The 19,400-nt window shown below is 40.4% G+C and overlaps 1 protein-coding gene across 4 annotated transcripts in view; it reads left to right on the forward strand.

Moving 5' to 3' along the window:
- The window catches only part of JAZF1 (JAZF zinc finger 1), a 331,823-nt gene that overhangs the window by 183,373 nt on the left and 129,050 nt on the right, over positions 1-19,400 (forward strand). For all 4 annotated transcript variants that reach the window (XM_006066077.4, XM_044946710.2, XM_044946709.2 and 1 more), the window contains exon 2: positions 379-451. In XM_006066077.4, the coding sequence (XP_006066139.1) occupies positions 379-451 (73 nt within the window). The remainder of the gene's footprint in view (positions 1-378; positions 452-19,400) is intronic.

Genomic DNA, 19,400 nt, shown 5'->3' on the forward strand with positions numbered 1-19,400 from the left:
ACTAATTTGTTCCAGCATTGAAGTGAGCATAATTAACAGAGACTTTCTTTCTTAGGCCGATTAACCGCCAAAAACCATGCCAACATTGTAACTGTAAGCAGTGAAAACCAATATTTATGAGGGGGATTGTGCAGGAGTTTGTGTGACAGATGAACATTTTATCACTGTTGATGTTTGGAATTCTCCTGAAAAGTAATGCAATATCTTGTTATTTATGAATGAATGAACAAATGATTATGTTTTGCTGACTGAGGTTTCTTTAAAAAGTAGTCTACTAAATTAATCTTTTTCTCCATTTAGCCTCTGTTACGTTAGGTTAGGTAGCCTCATATATTCTGATGCGAAAGCTGAAAAATCATAATTGTGTTTTTATTTCAGATACAGATCCACGTGTTTTAGAAAAACAAGAATTACAGCAGCCAACCTATGTTGCCCTCAGTTACATTAATAGGTAAGCCATTTTCAGAATTTATAGCAACCTCGTATCTGTCACGTTTATTTTTCAAAGGTATCTTTTTAACAGGGTAGGAAAAATGTTTTCAGTCTTTAAATATTTACAGGAGATTATTTAAAATCAACCTCTATATGGAATTTTCTTATTTCTCTGTTGGGGAGAGGCAGGTTGTAGTTCTCTGTTTATGTGGCGGAAAACATGACTGATTTATAAGCTCATTCTGGAAGTATTTTGTATGCAGAGTTAGAGTACGCTCTTTTGACTTCATAGGGCAGTTTGGGAGTTTAATGGATTTATGTGAGTGAAACTTTAAAACCTGGGGTAAAGAGTTGCTGTATGAATTCAGAACATTGTTGGAGTATCAGAATATATGGGGACATAACTAATAGAAATAACTTAAGATCAAAGTTACATAGTAGCAACTCCTTTTAGGAAAAACATTTTCAACTGACTCCTCTGTGTCTAGTCGCATGAGTTTTTACTGAAACTGAATATTGAGCATGACCTCAGAGAACTATTAGAACTTACATATCAGGTCTAAAAGAGGACTTGGTGTTTCAGCCAACTAATAATTAAGGAGACAGGGATTTTTGAAGAGAACCTGAAATCAACTTATGTTAAGACAACGACCTCCACGCAACCTCCCAAGAGAAAAAGGCAAAGTAAACCTAGCATTGAAGTGAATTTTTAAGGAGAATGAAAAAATCTCTGCCCGTAATTCAGTGCTTGAATATCTATTGACTGCCCCTTTTTTATATAAGGCAAAGAGTGTTTCTGGTTTCTTGGTGCCAGATCCTTGGTTCAGGATTTGAGGTAGAAAGCTGGAAATGAATTATCTGTACTGCTTCATGTTAATGCTTTTTTAGTAAATTAATTACTTAAACGTTGTCTGGAGAGGGCTTTGATTTGGAGTCGCCATACTCACTTTAAAGTTCTTTTATGAAGCATGCTTTCTAAAGAATTCATTAATGTAAACATCTATTTGCATGTCCTCTTGGGGTTTCCTACTTATCAGTCTGTTCTGAAACTGAGATAAAATAGCTACAGTTTTTCAGTGCCCATAACTTTGGGGATGTTTTAAGTAGAACACCTTCAAAGTCACATTAAATACAATTATATAAAGATGTATGTGCTTTTCTGGATTTCTCACAAACCTGTGTTTCCTGAGGTTAGCGTGGGTTTTGAAAAGACTTTAGTTTCTAAATTGTAAAGTGTGCATTAGAATTATGACTGGAATGTATGTAAAATAGCCTAGTAATATTGAGGAACAAGATAGTCTTATAAGTTAATTATGGTATTGAATAGCATTCTTTAATAGCGTGGCTATTGTGTTTTGGGTAAAATATGTTATCTATGTATGTACAAAGGTGTGTGCTACTAAGCCTTATTCTAATGAGAGTCTGTGGATTTTCACATTCATTCTTCCTGTTTGTTCCATCAGCCAGGTTGGCAGCAGGGATCTGCTGATCACACAGGTGTTATACTCACTAAAGGAATAAATACTCTGCTGGATGTGATTTCAGTGAAGGTGAAGAGCAGGAACAAGGGCCTCAGACAAAAAATCCACCAGAGAATTTGAATCGAGTATGATAGTTTAGCATTAACTGTGCAGCAGAATGTGCTTAAATCCGAGAGAGGCAGGATGTAATAAGTGGGTGTGAACTTTCTGAGATGAGTCTTCTGCGAGAAAATGAGTCGTTAAAAAAAAAAAAACCCTTTATACATATATAGAATGGAATATTACTCAGCCATTAAATAGAATGAAATAATACCATTTGCAGCAACATGGATGGACCTAAAGAATGTCATACTGAGTGAAGTAAGTCAGGAGAAATATTGTATGACATCCCTTATATGTGGAATCTAAAAGAAATGATACAAATGAACTTATAAGACAGAGACTCACAGACTTAGAAACTGAACTTCAGTTATGGGGGTGGGGGCATGGAGAATGATAGGTTTGGGCTGGGCATATACACATTGCTATATTTAAAATGGATAATCAGCAAGTACCTGCTATAGCACATGGAACTCTGCTCAGTGTTATGTGGCAGCCTGGATGAGGGGGGAGTTTTGGGGGAGAATGGATACATGTGAAGTATGGCTGAGTCACTTCTCTGTTCATCTGAAACTGTCATGGTGTTAGTCAGCTGCACCCCAGTTTTACTATTGTTCAGTTGCTCAGTCATGTCCACCTCTTTGCGACCCCATGGACTGCAGCACCATGGGGCTGTCCTTCACCATCTCCCAGAGCTTGCTCAAACTCGTGTCCATTGAGTCGGTGATGCCATCCAACCATCTCGTCCTCTGTTGTCCCCTTCTTCTCCTGCCTTCAATCTTTCCTAGCATCAGGGTCTTTTCTAATGAGTTGGCTCTTCACATCAGGTGGCCAAAGTATTGGAGCTTCAGCTTCATCATTAGTCCTTCCAATGAATATTCAGGGTTGATTTCCTTTAGGACTGACTAGCTGGATCTCCTTGCAGTCCAAGGGACTCTCAAGAGCCTTTCCCAACACCACAGTTCAAAAGCATCATATCCCAATACAAAATAAAAAAAAATTTTTTTAAACATCAACCATTAAAAAAAATAACCTTTTGTAATTGTAGTCATATGGAAGCATTGTAGAAAATTAGAAAATGTAAGCAAACAAAAAAATTTATTAAAATATCACATTCCCACCACTCAACTAATCACTAGTTGTTACACCTTAGAACACATTTTTCAGATCGCTTTTTAAAAATACTACATAATAGCATCTATACTTCAATAAAAATAAATGCATAAATAAACATATGATTTTTAACCAAAAGCTGTACTCACTCTTTTGCAGTCTGCTCAGTTTTGTCACTGATCTCTACTTTTTCAGTACATTTGCATCTAGTCTAATAGCCAGATCATATGCAGGTTTCCCCAGATGATCTAAACAAGTCCATTACTGTAGTTTATCTGACCCAGTGTCCAGTCCAGCACATCACATTGCACTTGGATGTTTTGTCCCCACAAGTTTCTTTTAATCTGGTACAGTGACTTTTTGAAGAGATGGGCCACCTTCAGGGTTCCTTTAGATTGTCTCCTTGAGGCCATTTGGCAGGTTCCTCTGTTTCCTTTCTTTGCTATAAGGTGAAAGTTAGATCTGAAGAGGATGTGTCGAACTGGACATATTGTTGTATTTAGAGATCTGATACAACAGAGAGTTCACTGTATCATGTCCTTGCTGGCAGAGAAGCAGACGTATGTAAGAGACTGAGACATTTAGTCGTGACCTTTAAGTCAAGAGAAGACTGTGTATGGAAGGTTGCCCAGGTTAGTAACAACCCTTCTCACTGGGGATTCCTTTGTGGACAGTGCCACGTACATAAGATAGGACTGAGTACATGGTAGACACTCTAGATACTGGTTTGTAGGTGATAAATAAAAACCTGGTAGGTGGGAAAAGAGAGCTGAGAAGGTGAGCTGCAAGAAGGAAGCCAAGTCTGACCTTGGGGGAAAAATATGCTAAAAGGACCCTTACGGGTACCGGATACTCTAAAATTCCTAGAGGAAAACATAGGCAGAACACTCCGTGACATGAGTTGCAGTAATATTTTTTTAGATCCGTCTCTTAGAGTAATGGAAATAAAAACAAAAACAAAAACTGAGACCTAATTAAACTTAAATGCTTTTGCACAGCAAAGGAGACCATAAATAAAATGAAAAGACAACGTATGGAATGGGAGAATATATTTGCCAATGATGTGACCAACAAGGGATTAATTTCCAAAATATACAAACAGCTCATACAGCTTAATATCAAAAAGCCAAACAACACAATCAAAAAATGTGCAGAAGATCTAAATAAACATCTCTCCAAAAAAGACGTACAGATGGTCTACAGGCACATGAAAAGATGCTCAGTATTGCTAATTATTAGAGAGATGCAAATCAAAACTACAGTGAGGTATCACCTCATACCAGTCAGAATGGCCATCATCAAAAAATCTATAAATAGTAAGTGTTGGAGAGGGTGTGGAGAAATGGGAACCCTCCTACACTGTTGGTGATAATGTAAATTGGTGCACCCACTGTGGAGAACTGTATAGAGGTTCCCTAAAAACCAAAAATAGAGGTGCCACATGATTCAGCAGTCCCACTCCTGGACACACATTTGGAGAAAACTCTAATTTAAAAAGATAAATGCACCCCAGTGTTCATAGCACCACTGTTTACAATAGCCAAGACATGGAAGCAACCTAAATGTCCCTCAATTGTTACTCATAATATTAGCATAAAAAATAATGCTATTTGTAGCAACATAGATTAACATAGAGATTATCATATTAAGTGAAGTAAGTCAAACAAGACAAATATCATATGATATTGCTTATATGTGAAAATATTTGTACAGTGAACCTTCACACAATATTGAAAAGCAATTATCCTCCAATTAAAAAATTTTTAAATGATATAAATCAACTTATTTATGAAAGAGGCCCATAGACATAGAGAACAAATTTAAGATTACCAAAGAGAAAATTGGGAGGAGGGGGACAGGGATAAATTAGGAGTTTGAGATTAACAGTATTATATATAAAATATTATATATAATATATATTATATATAAAATAAGGACCTACTGTATAGCACAGGAAATATATTTAATATCTTATAATCTATAGTGGAAAAGAATCTAAAAGAGTGTGTGTGTGTGTATATATATATGTATGCGTAACTGAATCACTTGCTGTACAATTGAAACTAACAACTTTGTAAATAAAAAATCAACTATAGTCCAATTTTTTAAATTTTGAACTTGGGGAGGAGTCTTAAGGGCTTTCGATACAAAAGGGAAATGTACTGAAATTCGCATGAAGTCAGGAGAGATTCAAGAGAATAATAAGGGTTAGGTAGTGTAAAAGACAGAGAAGGCAATGGCACCCCACTCTAGTACTCTTGCCTGGAAAATCCCATGGACGGAGGAGCCTGGTAGGCTGCAGTCCATGGGGTCGCAAAGGGTCGGACACTGAGCGACTTCCTTTCACTTTTCTCTTTCAAGCATTGGAGAAGGAAATGGCAACCCACTCCAGTGTTCTTGCCTGGAGAATCCCAGGGACGGGGGAGCCTGGTGGGCTTCGGTCTGTGGGGTCGCACAGAGTCGGACACGACTGATGCGACTTAGCAGCAGCAGCAGTGTAAAAGAACATCAGCTTGATGGCAATATACTGAATAGTGCAGAATACTGAACAAGTGAGTTTTTTTTTCCCCTTTACCTCAGGGGAAATAAAATCTTAATTTTGCTATGCAGTGAAGACAGAAAAAGAATTAATATTTTTCTGCTCATATATCTGTTTATGCACCTCTAATGTTCTTTGGGGCACATCAAAATTGAGTTGAAACTGTCTTTGGCAATAACATTGACTGAAATTGCAGAGTTAGGGTTCCTAAAATGGAGCTAGCTTTTTGGATTAAAAAAAGAACTGAGTAGAAATTGGAGAGCCTTTGTTTATACCTATTTTAAATTGTTTTACTCATTTGAACATAATGTGTTGAACAAAACTTGAATTCTTTTACAAGCTGGTCTATTATAACACCTGAGCAAATTTTAAAATAAAAATAGTTTAATGAGAAAGAGGAAAATTAAATGAATTAGGGTTGTGAGAGTAGTGCTGGCGGGGGGTGGGGGGGGAGATGGATATGAGTTTTAAAGACAGGAAGTTTTAATTTTGTGGCATGAGAAACAATGACAAGTTCATGTTATAGGAAATCTAATTGCTTAGTCTGTATAATATTTATACACTTGGGGGAAAAAAGGGCAAAAAGAAAAGCTAGATTTTGGATATGAGACAATATAGAAGAAATAATATAGATAATATAGAAGAAAAAATAGAAAGAGCAAACCTAACTCTTTATGCCTTGAGCTCTATGCTAAGCATTTTTCATGTTGCATGTTTCATTTAATCTTCACAGTGACCACATGAAGGTACTGTGATCTTCATTTTACAGATTCACAAGTTGAAACTCAGATGTTAAGTAACTTGTCCTAGGTCCCTGGATGGTAGGAAATGGAGTATTGGGTTCACACCTGCACAGTTAGGCTCCAGAACCTGTGTTCCTAATGGTTCTACAATCTTCCATGTTGACATATCAGAGAGGAAGGTACTAGCTTAGAAAACTAAGAGGAGAATTTGGAAAACTGATGATGAAAAAAAAAATCAGATAGGACAGCTGAGCAGAGGGAATGCATAAAGACATAAAGATAAGAGTAATTTCTGTGCTGTAGACAATAGGTAGGTAACAGCCTAATCAAATTAAAACAGTAGGAGACAGAAGAAGCCAAAAAAATGCTGTGAGAGAAGTGACTAGGGGCTCCAAAGGGGTGTATTGTTACCAAGAAATGAGCTCGAGTGTGCAGGGCACATGCTGCCCTAGCAGGCTTCAGCTGGAGTGGGAAAGGATGCCTTCACATCTTAGATTGGGAGAACAGAAAGGGCAGAGCACCGTGAGGGCACAGGAAACTGTCCTCTACCTCCTTTCACCAGTAGGCAGGTGATAGGTGAGCCTCAGGGTGAGGTCAGGTATCTCCTTACAAAGATTGATGAGAAACCCTGGGCTACATCTGGGTGTTTCCTTCAGGTCGTTGTGACATAGATCAGGTAACTGCCTTGAGGTGACAAGATAAATTATTAACAATTTGTGACTTTCCAGAAATGGGTAACTGGGATGAGTTAAAGACATAAAAATGAACAAGAGCATGGCTGTTATACTATTTTCTCCCCAGAAAGTTTGATTAAAATGATTGAAGTCTCCAAATAAACTTAATTTTTTAAATGTGTATATCATTTTGGTATAAACTATAAAGGAATGCTGTGCCTAGGTACAAATGGGTACTTTGCACTCAGTGCTTGTCATTTACTGCCTAATAAAAATGTAATTAATATTCTCTCCTTCCTGAACTACAGCTCTACTCGAATTCTCTTTGTTAAGACTCCCTGCGCCGTTTGGCACAGTAGTAGTTAGGTTTAACCTCCTCTAAAAATTAATTTTTCTTTAGCTTAGTGTTTGCCATTAAACAGCAAATTCTAAAATAAGGTTCCTAGAGCAGTAATTCCAATGGGTGTTAACCAGGTCCTCCCTCCCTCCCTCTCTCTGTCCCTCTCCCTCTCTCTCACAGACAAAGCTCATTTATTCACAAAAGGGTTCTGTCAATCCATCTGGGGAAATCCTGAGTTAAATAACATAGATTTCTTTATTACAGGCTTTAATCAGATCCTCTCCTACGCCGAGCTGCATTTTAAGTCTCCGGGAGGGATGGTATAATTTTCATATGTACCTGATCCCAGAGTACTTTTTCTTGAAGCATCTGACGGGACTAGTTCTGCTGTGTGGGGATTCCTAGAGTTCAGTCACTTCCACCTGTATCAGCAGCTTCCCCAAGGAACCGGGAAGCCTTTCAGAACAGTCTGCTGTTCTTTTCCTGATTCAAAATGCAGGACGTTGCCATTTCCCTCGTGATCACTGGGGAAAAGGAGGACAAAATCCTCACCTCTGTGCCAGCTCCATCGCCTTCTACTCTGTGCCTGTTTGAATAGTGATCTATTTGCTTCTCTCAGTCTTCCCAGACATCTAGGTGGCTTCTATTAAAAATGGAGATTTTTTTATTTGAAAACAATATTTGTTTCTCCCTACCCCCATCTCCAATGTCATTCTCCTCTCTCTCTTAGAAATAGAGCAATGTAGTGGTGAAGAATGTGTGAGCAAGAGTGAGACAGATAAGGTTTAAATGCTGCCTCTGCCTTGCATGAGCTATGTGAACAGGTTGGCAAGTCTCAGCCTCTGTGTCCTTAACTCTAATAATAATACCTTGCTAACTGTGAGTGTGAAATCAGTATGGACAAAGCACATACAGCAGGGCCGGGGACATAGGAAGTGTTGTGTAAGTAATAGGTCTTATTATTCTTTATATTCTGCCCATGCTGAGTCTCCCTTTTTCCTATCATCAGTAATTAGAGGAACAACTGCAGAGGAAGCACAGTTTTGCAGCAGGGCCAGCACAGTCCCCACCAGAAAATACACTCCACAAGGGCAGGGATACTTTCTGTCTCCCATAGCTGTGTCCCCACTCCCGGAACAGTGTCTGGCTCATAGTAGACTCTCAGTAGATGTATATTAAATGAATGAGTATGAATTTGTAAAAGGAACAAGAGAGGGAATAGATCATTGATTCTAGGGACACTTCTATGCAACACCAGGAGGCTCTACTTCCCACATGCATTGAGAGAGCTATGTGATAAAAATGGAGTGGAGGATGACTTTTATTCAGCATCCATATGGAGAACAGCATAAAGTATGCTAAGCGTTGGCCATCGCTAGTTCTTCCACTGTAAACAACTGGACTGATGGATGAGATGATGGTTTTCAGGCTCAGTAGGTGAACATCGAGGACGATAGGCAGGACAAAGTTGATTGCTGAGAGAAAAGAAACTTAGAGGTGATCCCCATGGTCATCTGGCTCACTGCAGGACAGTTGCCTTACTGCAGTTGAGTGACCTAGAACCCAAAGAGTGAGAACAGAGTTGGGGCAACTTGAGCTGCTGGAACCTGTAGCACAGGGGCCTGGAGATGAGGTATCAGTGCAGAAAGGGGCCACAAAAGTCTGGATGAGGGTCCTTCGTGAGTCCACGGCCGAGGGTGGATACGTTCAGGGTAAGACTGTGTCTTACCAAAGGACAGCAGCTCCAGCAGTGAGAATGGAACATCCGCACTCGCAGTCAAGCAGTCCTGTAGGCGTTGCATTCTAGCCAGCATGGAAACAGCGGCCTGTTAGCCCCCTGGTCTTTTAACTGAGGCATCAGAAAGACTCACATTAGAAATAAGGACTTTGTCCTAGAGTATGACCAGCCCTAGAGACACCCTAACTGCTCCTAAAATCAAGACTCCGTAAGCTCTTCAGAGGAGACAGTTTGGAGGTGAGTCCTGAAAAGTTGAAAGAACACTTTGGGCTTTCCATGGCCTTGTTAAAGCATACGTGTAGGCCTACACAAGTTCAGCATGATCAGCCTGAAACTGAGCTACCTGTTAGAATAAAAATCAATAGTCTTCATAGAAATTAGGAAGATACATAATGTCTAATATATAATAAAAAATTACTGGGCATGAAAAACAGGAAAATCTTACCCTTAGACAAGGAAAAAATAACAAGCAATCAATAGACACCCTCCCTGAGATGGCTCAGATGTTGGATTTAGGAAACAAAGACATAGAAGCAGTCATTATAAATGTGTTCAAGAACATAAAGGAAAAATATACTAAATAAGAGGTTGTTTTGAATGAAAACAAAATTAGTCTGGATGCTTTTTTTTTTTTTTTAAAGAAATTCTCCTACCAGATTCTGAACCGCTTAATGAAAGCTTTCTTCCTCTTCTCAGTTTCATTCCCACTCCAAAACCTCCCCTAATTCCCCCAAACCCTCACTCTTGCTGTTGCAGTTGGACTCATTTCTGCCAGATTATAGTCAGTCATAACCTCATAAAAAATGTTGTAATTGGCCAAGTGTGTACTGCCCTTCTATTTATTCTATACAAACAAGCCTGAAACATTTGACTTTTTTAGTCTTTCTGAAAGCAGTGGTTTTGTGTGTGTGTGTGTGTGTATGTGTGTGTGAGAAACCACCTGTTTGTGGTCTTCTGAGAGCAGTCCTATTTATTACAGTACAAGACATGCTTTCCCATTTCCCTCCTTTGTCCACCAGATCTGAGGTTCTGCTGCGTGGCCCGGCCCCAGACTGGAGTTCGTGGCCTAATGCATGCTGTAAACATGTTGCATGCTGTCAGATCTCAAACACCAGACATTGTGCTACCATTTTCTTAGCCTAGGTTTTTATGAACGTCAGTTGAAACAAAGCCATGATGGCTGCCTGCCAAATTTCCCTTGTAATATCTGTAATCTGGTGTGCCTCGCTCACTGTGTTTTGCAAGAAGCGTGTGCTCTCAGGAGACATTGGGAAGCCGGAAAGAGCCTTTATGTGACATTTTGGCTTGCTCCAACAGAATTAGCTTGTGCTACTGGTGTAAAACACATGGTTGGAGAGGTGAGTCTCGGCAGAACTGGGCGATATGATTCTCTTCTTAGGTACCGGGCCTCCCTGCATAACTCACTTACCATTTACAGTTAAGGCAATCAGTATTTTAAAACAGACTGCTTATACAACTCAAATCATACCAGGGCATTTTTTAGTCTTTCTTATGTCTACCGGTCAGTATTTGCAACTGTTCTTTTTGTGCATCTTTTAAGTCCATTTCAAAGCAGCATTACATTTTTTTCAAAATCTTCAGACTTACTGATTGAAAGAGATTGAATGATAATTGAAACCATCTAGAAATAGTCTTAGATTTTCTCTTTTTCCCCCCATTTGTAGAAATTCATTTCCTGGACTTTTTCCTAAGCAAGATATTTTCAGTATCTCCTACTGTGATATTTCCCTGTGGATCAGGGTCTCTAGTGCCCTCTTTGTGCCCTCTTCCTGGTACCACATTTACCTGGAGACCTCTAGACTCTCAGCCCTTCCTTTCTTACCTACCTTCATATTTGGGCTGGTTGCCAGATACCAGCTTCGAATTTACCAGTTTAGTTGAATTCCCTCCTCCCAGGGACCTTGCCCACTCATTGTCTCCAGTCTCAGCCTTGCTACCCGGGCTCGCTGCTGAGAACCACTAACGTGCCTTGCAGCATGGTGTGTCCCACCACAAACACAGCCGTTCTAACCTCAGCTGGACCCGCAAGACAGTCCTCTAATGCTTTCAGCCCAAGTTAAAACCTTGCTAAACTTACCATCATCTTGGTAAACGCGGCATAATCGACCCAGTGGACATGAATTGGAGCAAATTATGGGAGATAGTGAAGGACAGGGAAGCCTGGCATGCCGCAGTTCATGGGCTTGCAAAGAGTCAGACGACTGAGTGACTGAACAACTAAACTTAACTACAGTCAGTTTCAAGTGTTTCCCTTTGTACCAGCGTTCCTAAAGGAATTCCCAGTCCCCTCCTTAGCAGATGATCTTAGTTCCTGTACTGAGAAGATGGAGACCATTTCTGCATCCTGTTTCAACTTCTCTTTTCCATCTCCACATTCATCTGGATTTTTCATCCATGTTCTAATCAATCTTACTCTCCCTTGTGCAAAGCTGGCACCACAGCCTATACTCCACATCTGTCTCTCATCTCTGTGGCCTCAAACCTCTTAATGTCTGGCTTCATTTAGTCACACTTCATGTATCCTAAGATCTGGTCTATCCTAAGCATTCCCTGTCCATTTCTGTTTTCTTTTCATCGATAATATGGCGTCTTCCCTGAGAGACCTTCCCCTGTTTCGCCTACTGAGTTTGATGCCCTTGTCTGCTTTCTGTTTCTGAAACCCTTTCCTCCTCGTGCCCATTAACGTGTTCTATCCTGGTTCTTTTCCTGCCTCTTTGCCACACAGACAGATTTCTCCCTAAGTTTTGTCCCTTGTACTTTGCTTTTGCGTTGGTATTCACTCCATTCCTACAGTTTAGCTCTCACCTCTGTGGAAAGGACTTCTGACCCCCTAGTCCTAGGTCTCCTCCAGTTATCATTTCCACCTGCCCGTTGGTACATAAGTGGTGCAGGTTCAACTCATCCAGTGCTGGACGCATTGTTTCACAACTCCCTCCAAAATGGCTTCTCTTTTTCGGGTTAGTAATGTTGTTTCATGATACCTATTCATTCACCGGGCTCCTGTGGTGGCACAGATGGTAAAGAATCTGCCCACAATGCACGAGACCTGGGTTTGATCCCCTGGAGAAGGGAATGGCAACCCACTCCAGTGTTGGAGTATTCTGTGAACAGAGGAACCTGGCGAGCTACAGTCCATGGGGTAGCAAAGAATCAGACACAACTGAGCACCTAACACACACACACACACACACACACACCCACACACCCACACACACCTACCCCTAGGAAGCTTAAAGTTTATTATTTTCCACCCATCGGTTTCCCTCACTCGCATTTCCAAATAACCAGGCACCAGATCTGTGCTATCTGCATCCTCATGAACTTTTTGAACTGTTCCCCTGCTACTGTCCTTACGTGAAGCTCTTAACTCCCTGTTTTGGATTATCCTAAGAACTCACTATTCTCCCTGCCTGCCTCCACCCTGAGTACCAGCTGCCATCAGAAGATGGGTCAGAAGTATCAGTCATCAGCATCAGGTACAGAAACCTTCCATGCTTCGTTCTCAGCTTGCTGCATTCTCCTCTTTTCTCCACTCTTTCCTGGCTGTGAGAATTGTCCTCTTCAAGGTTGACTTTTAATGTTGCCTATTTTATGAAGGTTCCCCACGCTCCAGAAAGAACTGTTGAAATCTTTAAGGTCCATTTCCAAAATCATAGCATCAACATACTTTGCTGTGAACCTTGACTCATGAAGTTTAAATTTGTGTACAAATGTATTTAAGATCAATAGTTTCTCTTTTCTCTCCCTAACTCCCCACCAGTCCTCCTACTCCAAAGTAACTAATGTTAATGTCATAGAAGGTATCCATCACATTTGTACTGAGGTGCAGACATGTATGCAGGGGTTTGGTTGTTGGTAACATTTGTTTTTATAAAACACAGAAGCCCTGAGGACTTCCCTGGTGGTCCTAAGACTCCATGCTCCCAATGCAGGGGTCCCAGGTTTGATCCCTAGTTGGGAACTAGATCCCACATGCGACAATGAAGACCCAGTGCAGCCAAATAAAATAAATCAATAAATATCTTTTTAATGAAAGCTTGAAATAAATAAATTATATAAACTGCCCACGTCTCTTTTTGATTTTCCATTTAACATCTTTCTGGGTCAAAGAGATAGCTCCATCTTATTCTTTTAATACCTCCATAGAATTCTAAGATACAGATGTGTAACAGTTCAACTCTTCCACTACTGATTGGTGGACATCAGCTAGTTTCCAGATTTGTTTGCATGTGTTTGTGTTTTTGCCACTAATAACAGTGCTGCCACATGGATTAATCCCTGTTTATTCTACATGCCAAGAATTCTTTGCTTGTATTTCTTCGTTAGTAGAACCTAAGTCGGATTGCCTCTCTCGGCTGCCAGTGGCTTCCTGTCACATATGGAGTAAAAATGAGCCACTCCTCACTGTGGCTCCAAGGCCTCTGTGATGGAGTACTCCCCACCTCTTAGCCTCACCCCTCACCAGCATGGCTCCTGCTCCGTGAGATCGTCCTGCTGCCAGCTCTTGTCCCCATTGGCTCCTCTGCTGGGACACACTCCCTCCCTTCAGAACTTGACACAGTTCTTACCCAGCCTCCCCCTTCAGGTGTCTGGTCAGATATCACCTGCACAACAGGCCTTCCCTGGCCACCAACTGAAATAGTTCCCTGTCTGCCTGTCCCTGTGCCCTTAACTCTGCTTTCTTGTTCTTCGTGTCACTTGCCACCACCTTAAATCACAGTTTAATGAATTGCTTTGTTGGTACCTGCCTCCCCCTGGAGAATGGGAGCTCCCTGGAGGCAGGGACTTTGTCTTGGTCATCACTTTGTCGTCAGCTTCCGGAATAGGACCTGTTACATCATAGGTGGTCAGTGAATGTGTCTTGAATAAGTGTGTGTCTAACAGTCATAGTTTTAATGTGTGTATCTTACATTGTCCTCCCAGTATATGTTTTATTCATCTGTTTCTTGCCTCTTCACACCTGACTGCATGATAAGTACTTTGCCTATGGTATGAGATGAGATCAAGGGACTCTTGTGCATGGTGGCTAATTTTTAACATAAGGGATGACCTTGGAGACGCCCCTCCACCCGCTGCCATACACATTTACAAAATGACTCAAGGCACTACACCTCTCTTATTTCATTTGGAAATTCAGATCGCTGGCAGTAATCTACTTGATTTATCGTTTTCCCCTTATGTGCAGCACCTCGGAGTTAATTAAGAAAGCCATGAATCTTCCCTCCATTGCTCTTGAGCACTCCCCTTTGCTGGATGTTCTCATATTGCTGAGACTGTTGATTTGGGACTCAAGTTGAAACATTACTTAATTTTCTCACATTGAGGTTCATTATGCTGAGCCTAAAGACTAGTCTTGCCTTTGAAGGCCCCTTCACTGGCAAGCTTTAAAATAGCTTCGTGTTCCCAGTTTCTAAATAACTTGTTCTCATTTCCGCTACCGTGGCCAAGACCTTGTCTGCTGGCTCACTGTAGTGCAGCTGGGTCAGCCCCACGTCCCCAGAAAGACCTCGCCATCCTCACAGAGTAGACACCCAGCTCTGGTCCATGCGGAAGTTGTTTCCAGCAATAGCAATGCAGACTTAGAGAGGAGAGCCATCCAGCCGGGCCCCTAAACACCAAAAAGGACCATCCATCCTGAATAAGAGAACACAGACAAATCATGAGAAAGCATCACCTTATGTCCTTAAAAGACCAAAGCTAATTTTATTGAAATTATCGTGTTAAGGAAGAATGAAATGTGTAACACAGGAAATTGTGTTGGCTCATCATTTTTAGCATAGATTAGCTTCTCAGAGTTGGGCAACTATTGTGTACAGGGCACAGGGCAGTGCACTTAACTCTGACATTTGTAATCTCACAATGACCTTGCCTTCACAGCTCTACTCTCCCTTCTACCCCTAAGAAAATGAATTCCCAGGGAGGCTGTGGGACTTTTTAGTGCCTTGGACTCCTCTAGTTAGCTGGCAAAGCTGATGGACTGTTGCCCAAAATTGTGTTTTTAAGTTCATAAGCTAAAATATATAATATTGCAAAGAAAACCAATTATATTCAAATGCAGATGTCAACATATTAAAATTATGAACTTGTGATATGGTAACTTGTGCTTCTTAAGGCCTTAAATAAGAAAGCTTGCCTCTTGAGAATCTGTATGCCGCTCAGGAAGCAACCGTGAGAACTGGATATGGAACAAGAGACTTGTTCCAAATAGGAAAAGGAGTACGTCAAGGCTGTATATTGTCACCGTACTTATTTAACTTATATGCAGAGTACATCATGAGAAATGCTAGGCTGGATGAAGCACAAGCTGGAATCAAGATTGCTGGGAGAAATATCAATAACCTCAAATATGCAGATGACACCACCCTTATGGCAAAAAGTGAAGAACTAAAGAGCCTCTTGATGAAAGTGAAAGAGGAGAGTGAAAAAGTTGGCTTAAAGCTCAACATTCAGAAAACAAAGATCATGGCATCCAGTCCCATCAATTCATGGCAAAATAGATGGGGAAACAGTGGAAACAGTAGCAGACTTTATTTTCAGGGGCTCCAAAATCACTACAGATGGTGACTGCAGCCATGAAATTAAAAGACGCTTACTCCTTGGAAGAAAAGTTATGACCAACCTAGACAGCATATTAAAAAGCAGAGACATTACTTTGCCAACAAAGGTCTGTCTAGTCAAGGGTATGGTTTTTCCATAGTCATGTATGGATGTGAGAGTTGGACTAGAAAGAAAGCTGAGCACTGAAGAATTGATGCTTTTGAACTGTGGTGTTGGAGAAGACTCTTGAGAGTCCCTTAGACTGCAAGGAGATCCGACCAGTCCATCCTGAAGGAAATCAGTCCTGACTATTCATTGGAAAGACTGATGCTGAAGCTGAAACTCCAATACTTCGGCCACCTGATGGGAAGAGCTGACTCATTTGAAAAAACCCTGATGCTGGGAAAGATTGAAGGCAGGAGGAGAAGGGAACGATAGAGAATGAGATGGTTGGATGGCATCACCGACTCAATGGACATGAGTTTGAGTAAACTCTGGAAGTTGGTGATGGACAGGGAGGCCTGGCATGCTGCAGTCCATGGGGTCACAAAGAGTCAGACCCAACTGAGCGACTAAACTGACTGACTGAAGAGAGCTTAGGCACTGGGTGACTAGTTTACATAATTTCAAGTTAGTGATGAGTATAAACTGTATTTTGAGATATGTGTTACAATTATACTGTGATATAAAAATATCTTGGACTTCTTTGGATGTAAAATCATAGATTCTGCAAAGATACCATGATTAGTCACTTCTGTTCATAATGGAAAGAAATGCTGTGTTTCAGTTAAGTTCGTGAAACATATTCTTTTTATCCAAGATCTCCTGAGTTCTATCCATGGCTCCTTTAGGTCCACTGACCCCAGGTTAAGAACATCTCAGATAGTTGTCACTGTTACTAAGTAGCTTTTAGAGGCGAGCTTGCACCCAAAATGATGCACTTCCAACGTCTGCTTTTTCTTGTACATCATGGTGCCCACCCCAATACTATTACCTTGCATTTCTAAAGAATTTCATGTATTTTACTCCTCATGCTGCCTTGTGAGGTAGGTCATGGCACAAATGATAAGAATTAAAATGTATATAATAGAACTTTTTTTTTACAAGAAACTCACAAGTAATTCAAAGTAGTCTCATTTCTTCTGGAATCATACATTTACTCCGTTGAGCCATGATTCTATTACAAAAATTGCTCTGACCTCATTTTTTACAGGGGTCAGAGAAATTCAATGACTTTCCCACATTCACACAGCTAGTACATGACAGACTCAGGGTTTGACCTCCCAGATCTCTTTGTCCTGTAGTCTTATTCTTCATGATTACCTGGATACCATAGTAAAAAGATGTCAGACAGTTTCTCTCAAAAAACTACATGGAATTCACACAGTTCCAGGATAAGGCCCATGTCTCCTCATTTCCAGCTGTTTTGTCTTGCTTCACACACATTGCATCTAAAAACTTAATACTCAAAAAAAAAAAAACAACAATAAAAAAGCTGACAGCTCAGAATTTACTCACATAAAGCTCTTCAATTGGATACGCAAACCATGTGCAGTTACCAGACTTGAATAATTTAAATGCTGGCTTGTATTTTATGTCATTGTCTCCAGGTGCTGGTAAAATCCAAACCACAAGCAAGGAGGATTTTTCATTCTACCCCGAGCAGGTGGTAATATAATCTCTGGTCATTGCAGTCCTGACTCTCCTCCCTTCCTTGATGCCAGTTAGTACCTTTTGCTTGACAATCAGTTCACTCTGCACTGTTCCATTGCTCAGGCCGTAAACGTGATGTCAGACAAGCAGAATGATTTTCAGAGAAGCCTTCCCTGAGCGTCCACCTTTCCGTGATCACTGAAATTTCCATGCACATTAAGGTGACAACACGGGCGCATGTAATTCACAGGTGATGGGGCCAGTGTACAATCAGTTCTTGCCAACCTTCTCTCCTCTAATGAGATACGATCCAGCATGCCAAGACCACAAATTGAATCAGGCTTTTGGAGTTGTCCCTGCCTTCTCAGCAGTGTCTTGTACATGTTGTCTTGACTGTGCCTGGCTTAGCCAACTGAATTTTTTTATTTCAGGTTGAGGTTAGCAACTGTCAATACTCAGTCCTCTTGAAAAAGCACACTCGCAGCAGAACAAATTGCATGACCATCCCTTTATGTCAGATGCTATCCAAGTTGGTCTTTTGCCCAAACTCAGGTTAGCTGGAGAGGATAATTGGTGTCATTGTCCCTACAACCAGAGAAGGGACACACAGTGTTCTTTGGCAGCGTGTGTCAACTGCACGTGCCTCTGTGCTTTTGTCTTCCAGGGAAAATAGAATCCATTGTTGGTGCAAAGCTGATTTATTTTTTTCGTTGTCATTATTAGGGCAGATTCATCTGGAGCAAATAAGCCGGCAAGTTGCTTTGACTTGTTCTTCATTGTGCCCATGCACACATGCCTCTTTCGTTTATTGCCCATTTTATCATTGTGTTCAACACCAGCCACAGTAGTGATGTACAGTTCTCTTGGGCCAAACAAGTATGATGGAAAGCTGGTTTCTGTATCACATTCATCTTTGCTAGATGGCAGCCATATTTTTGAAAACTCAAAGCTGGAATGCTTTTAATTAATAAAGGCACATTACGCTCTTAGCTCATTTACCCTTTAAAAAATGTTATGATCTTTGACATAGATTTCTCTAGGACTAAGGCATCAAGTCTTATTTTCTAGAGTTTTAAAGGGACATGCATATACTTACGTATAATATCAAAGTCAAAGAAATCTTAATTTTAACCTGAAAAACTATTGTAAACCCTTCAATTTCTCCCCATAGGTCACGCAGCATTCTTATAGCCCCTAAAAGATATTGAATACAAAAGATAGGTCCTCATTCTAGAATTCCACCTGATACGCCTTCAAAATAACAAGAGCTTTGCCCATGGCTGTCATCTCTTCCCATCCGTTAATAAGTTTATTATGTGAACTGTGAGTTATGGATCATTCTGTTATGTATAAACTAATACTGTTTATAGTAATGCAAATTAATCAGGAATTTCATGTGGACTTCCATTAAATTTCCATTTAATTGTATCTGGTTTCTTTTGTTCAGCGTGTACTTTTGAGATTCATCCATGCTATGAATGAATGAATTAATCTGTTTTTGCTCTCTGTATAGTTTTCCATTTTATGGATTACTAAACTTATCCATTCTCTTGTTGATGGTCTTTGGCTATTACAAGTAGAGAGTCGTCAGCATTCTCATACCAGTCTTTTTGTGGTTACAGCATTCATTTCTCTTTGGTGTATTTCTAGAAGTGGAATTGCTGATGCATGTAGTATGTATTATTAAGCTGTTAGAAACAGCCAAACAGTTTTTACTGGCAGTTGAACCACAGCACTCTCCCACAGGCTAGGAAGGAGCCTTCAGTTGCTTCGTTTACTCATCAACACTGTACTGTCAACTGCATCAGTTTTAGTTTCAGTCATTCTTCTGGTTGTCTGGTGGTATTGAGAGCAACTTATCTTTGGTCCTTGGTACCTCTTCATTTTTGGTGTATGAAAATGCTAAAATAAGAATAGGAATTAAAAATAGAAATAGCACTTAGATTTCATCAACAAACTGCTTTTATCTTTCAAATGTTTATATGTTCAAAAAAATTAGACTCTTTTTAAAATTTTGCTTTGTCACTTAT

The sequence above is a fragment of the Bubalus bubalis genome, chromosome 8, assembly GCF_019923935.1.
Source record: "Bubalus bubalis isolate 160015118507 breed Murrah chromosome 8, NDDB_SH_1, whole genome shotgun sequence".
NCBI lineage: Eukaryota > Metazoa > Chordata > Mammalia > Artiodactyla > Bovidae > Bubalus > Bubalus bubalis.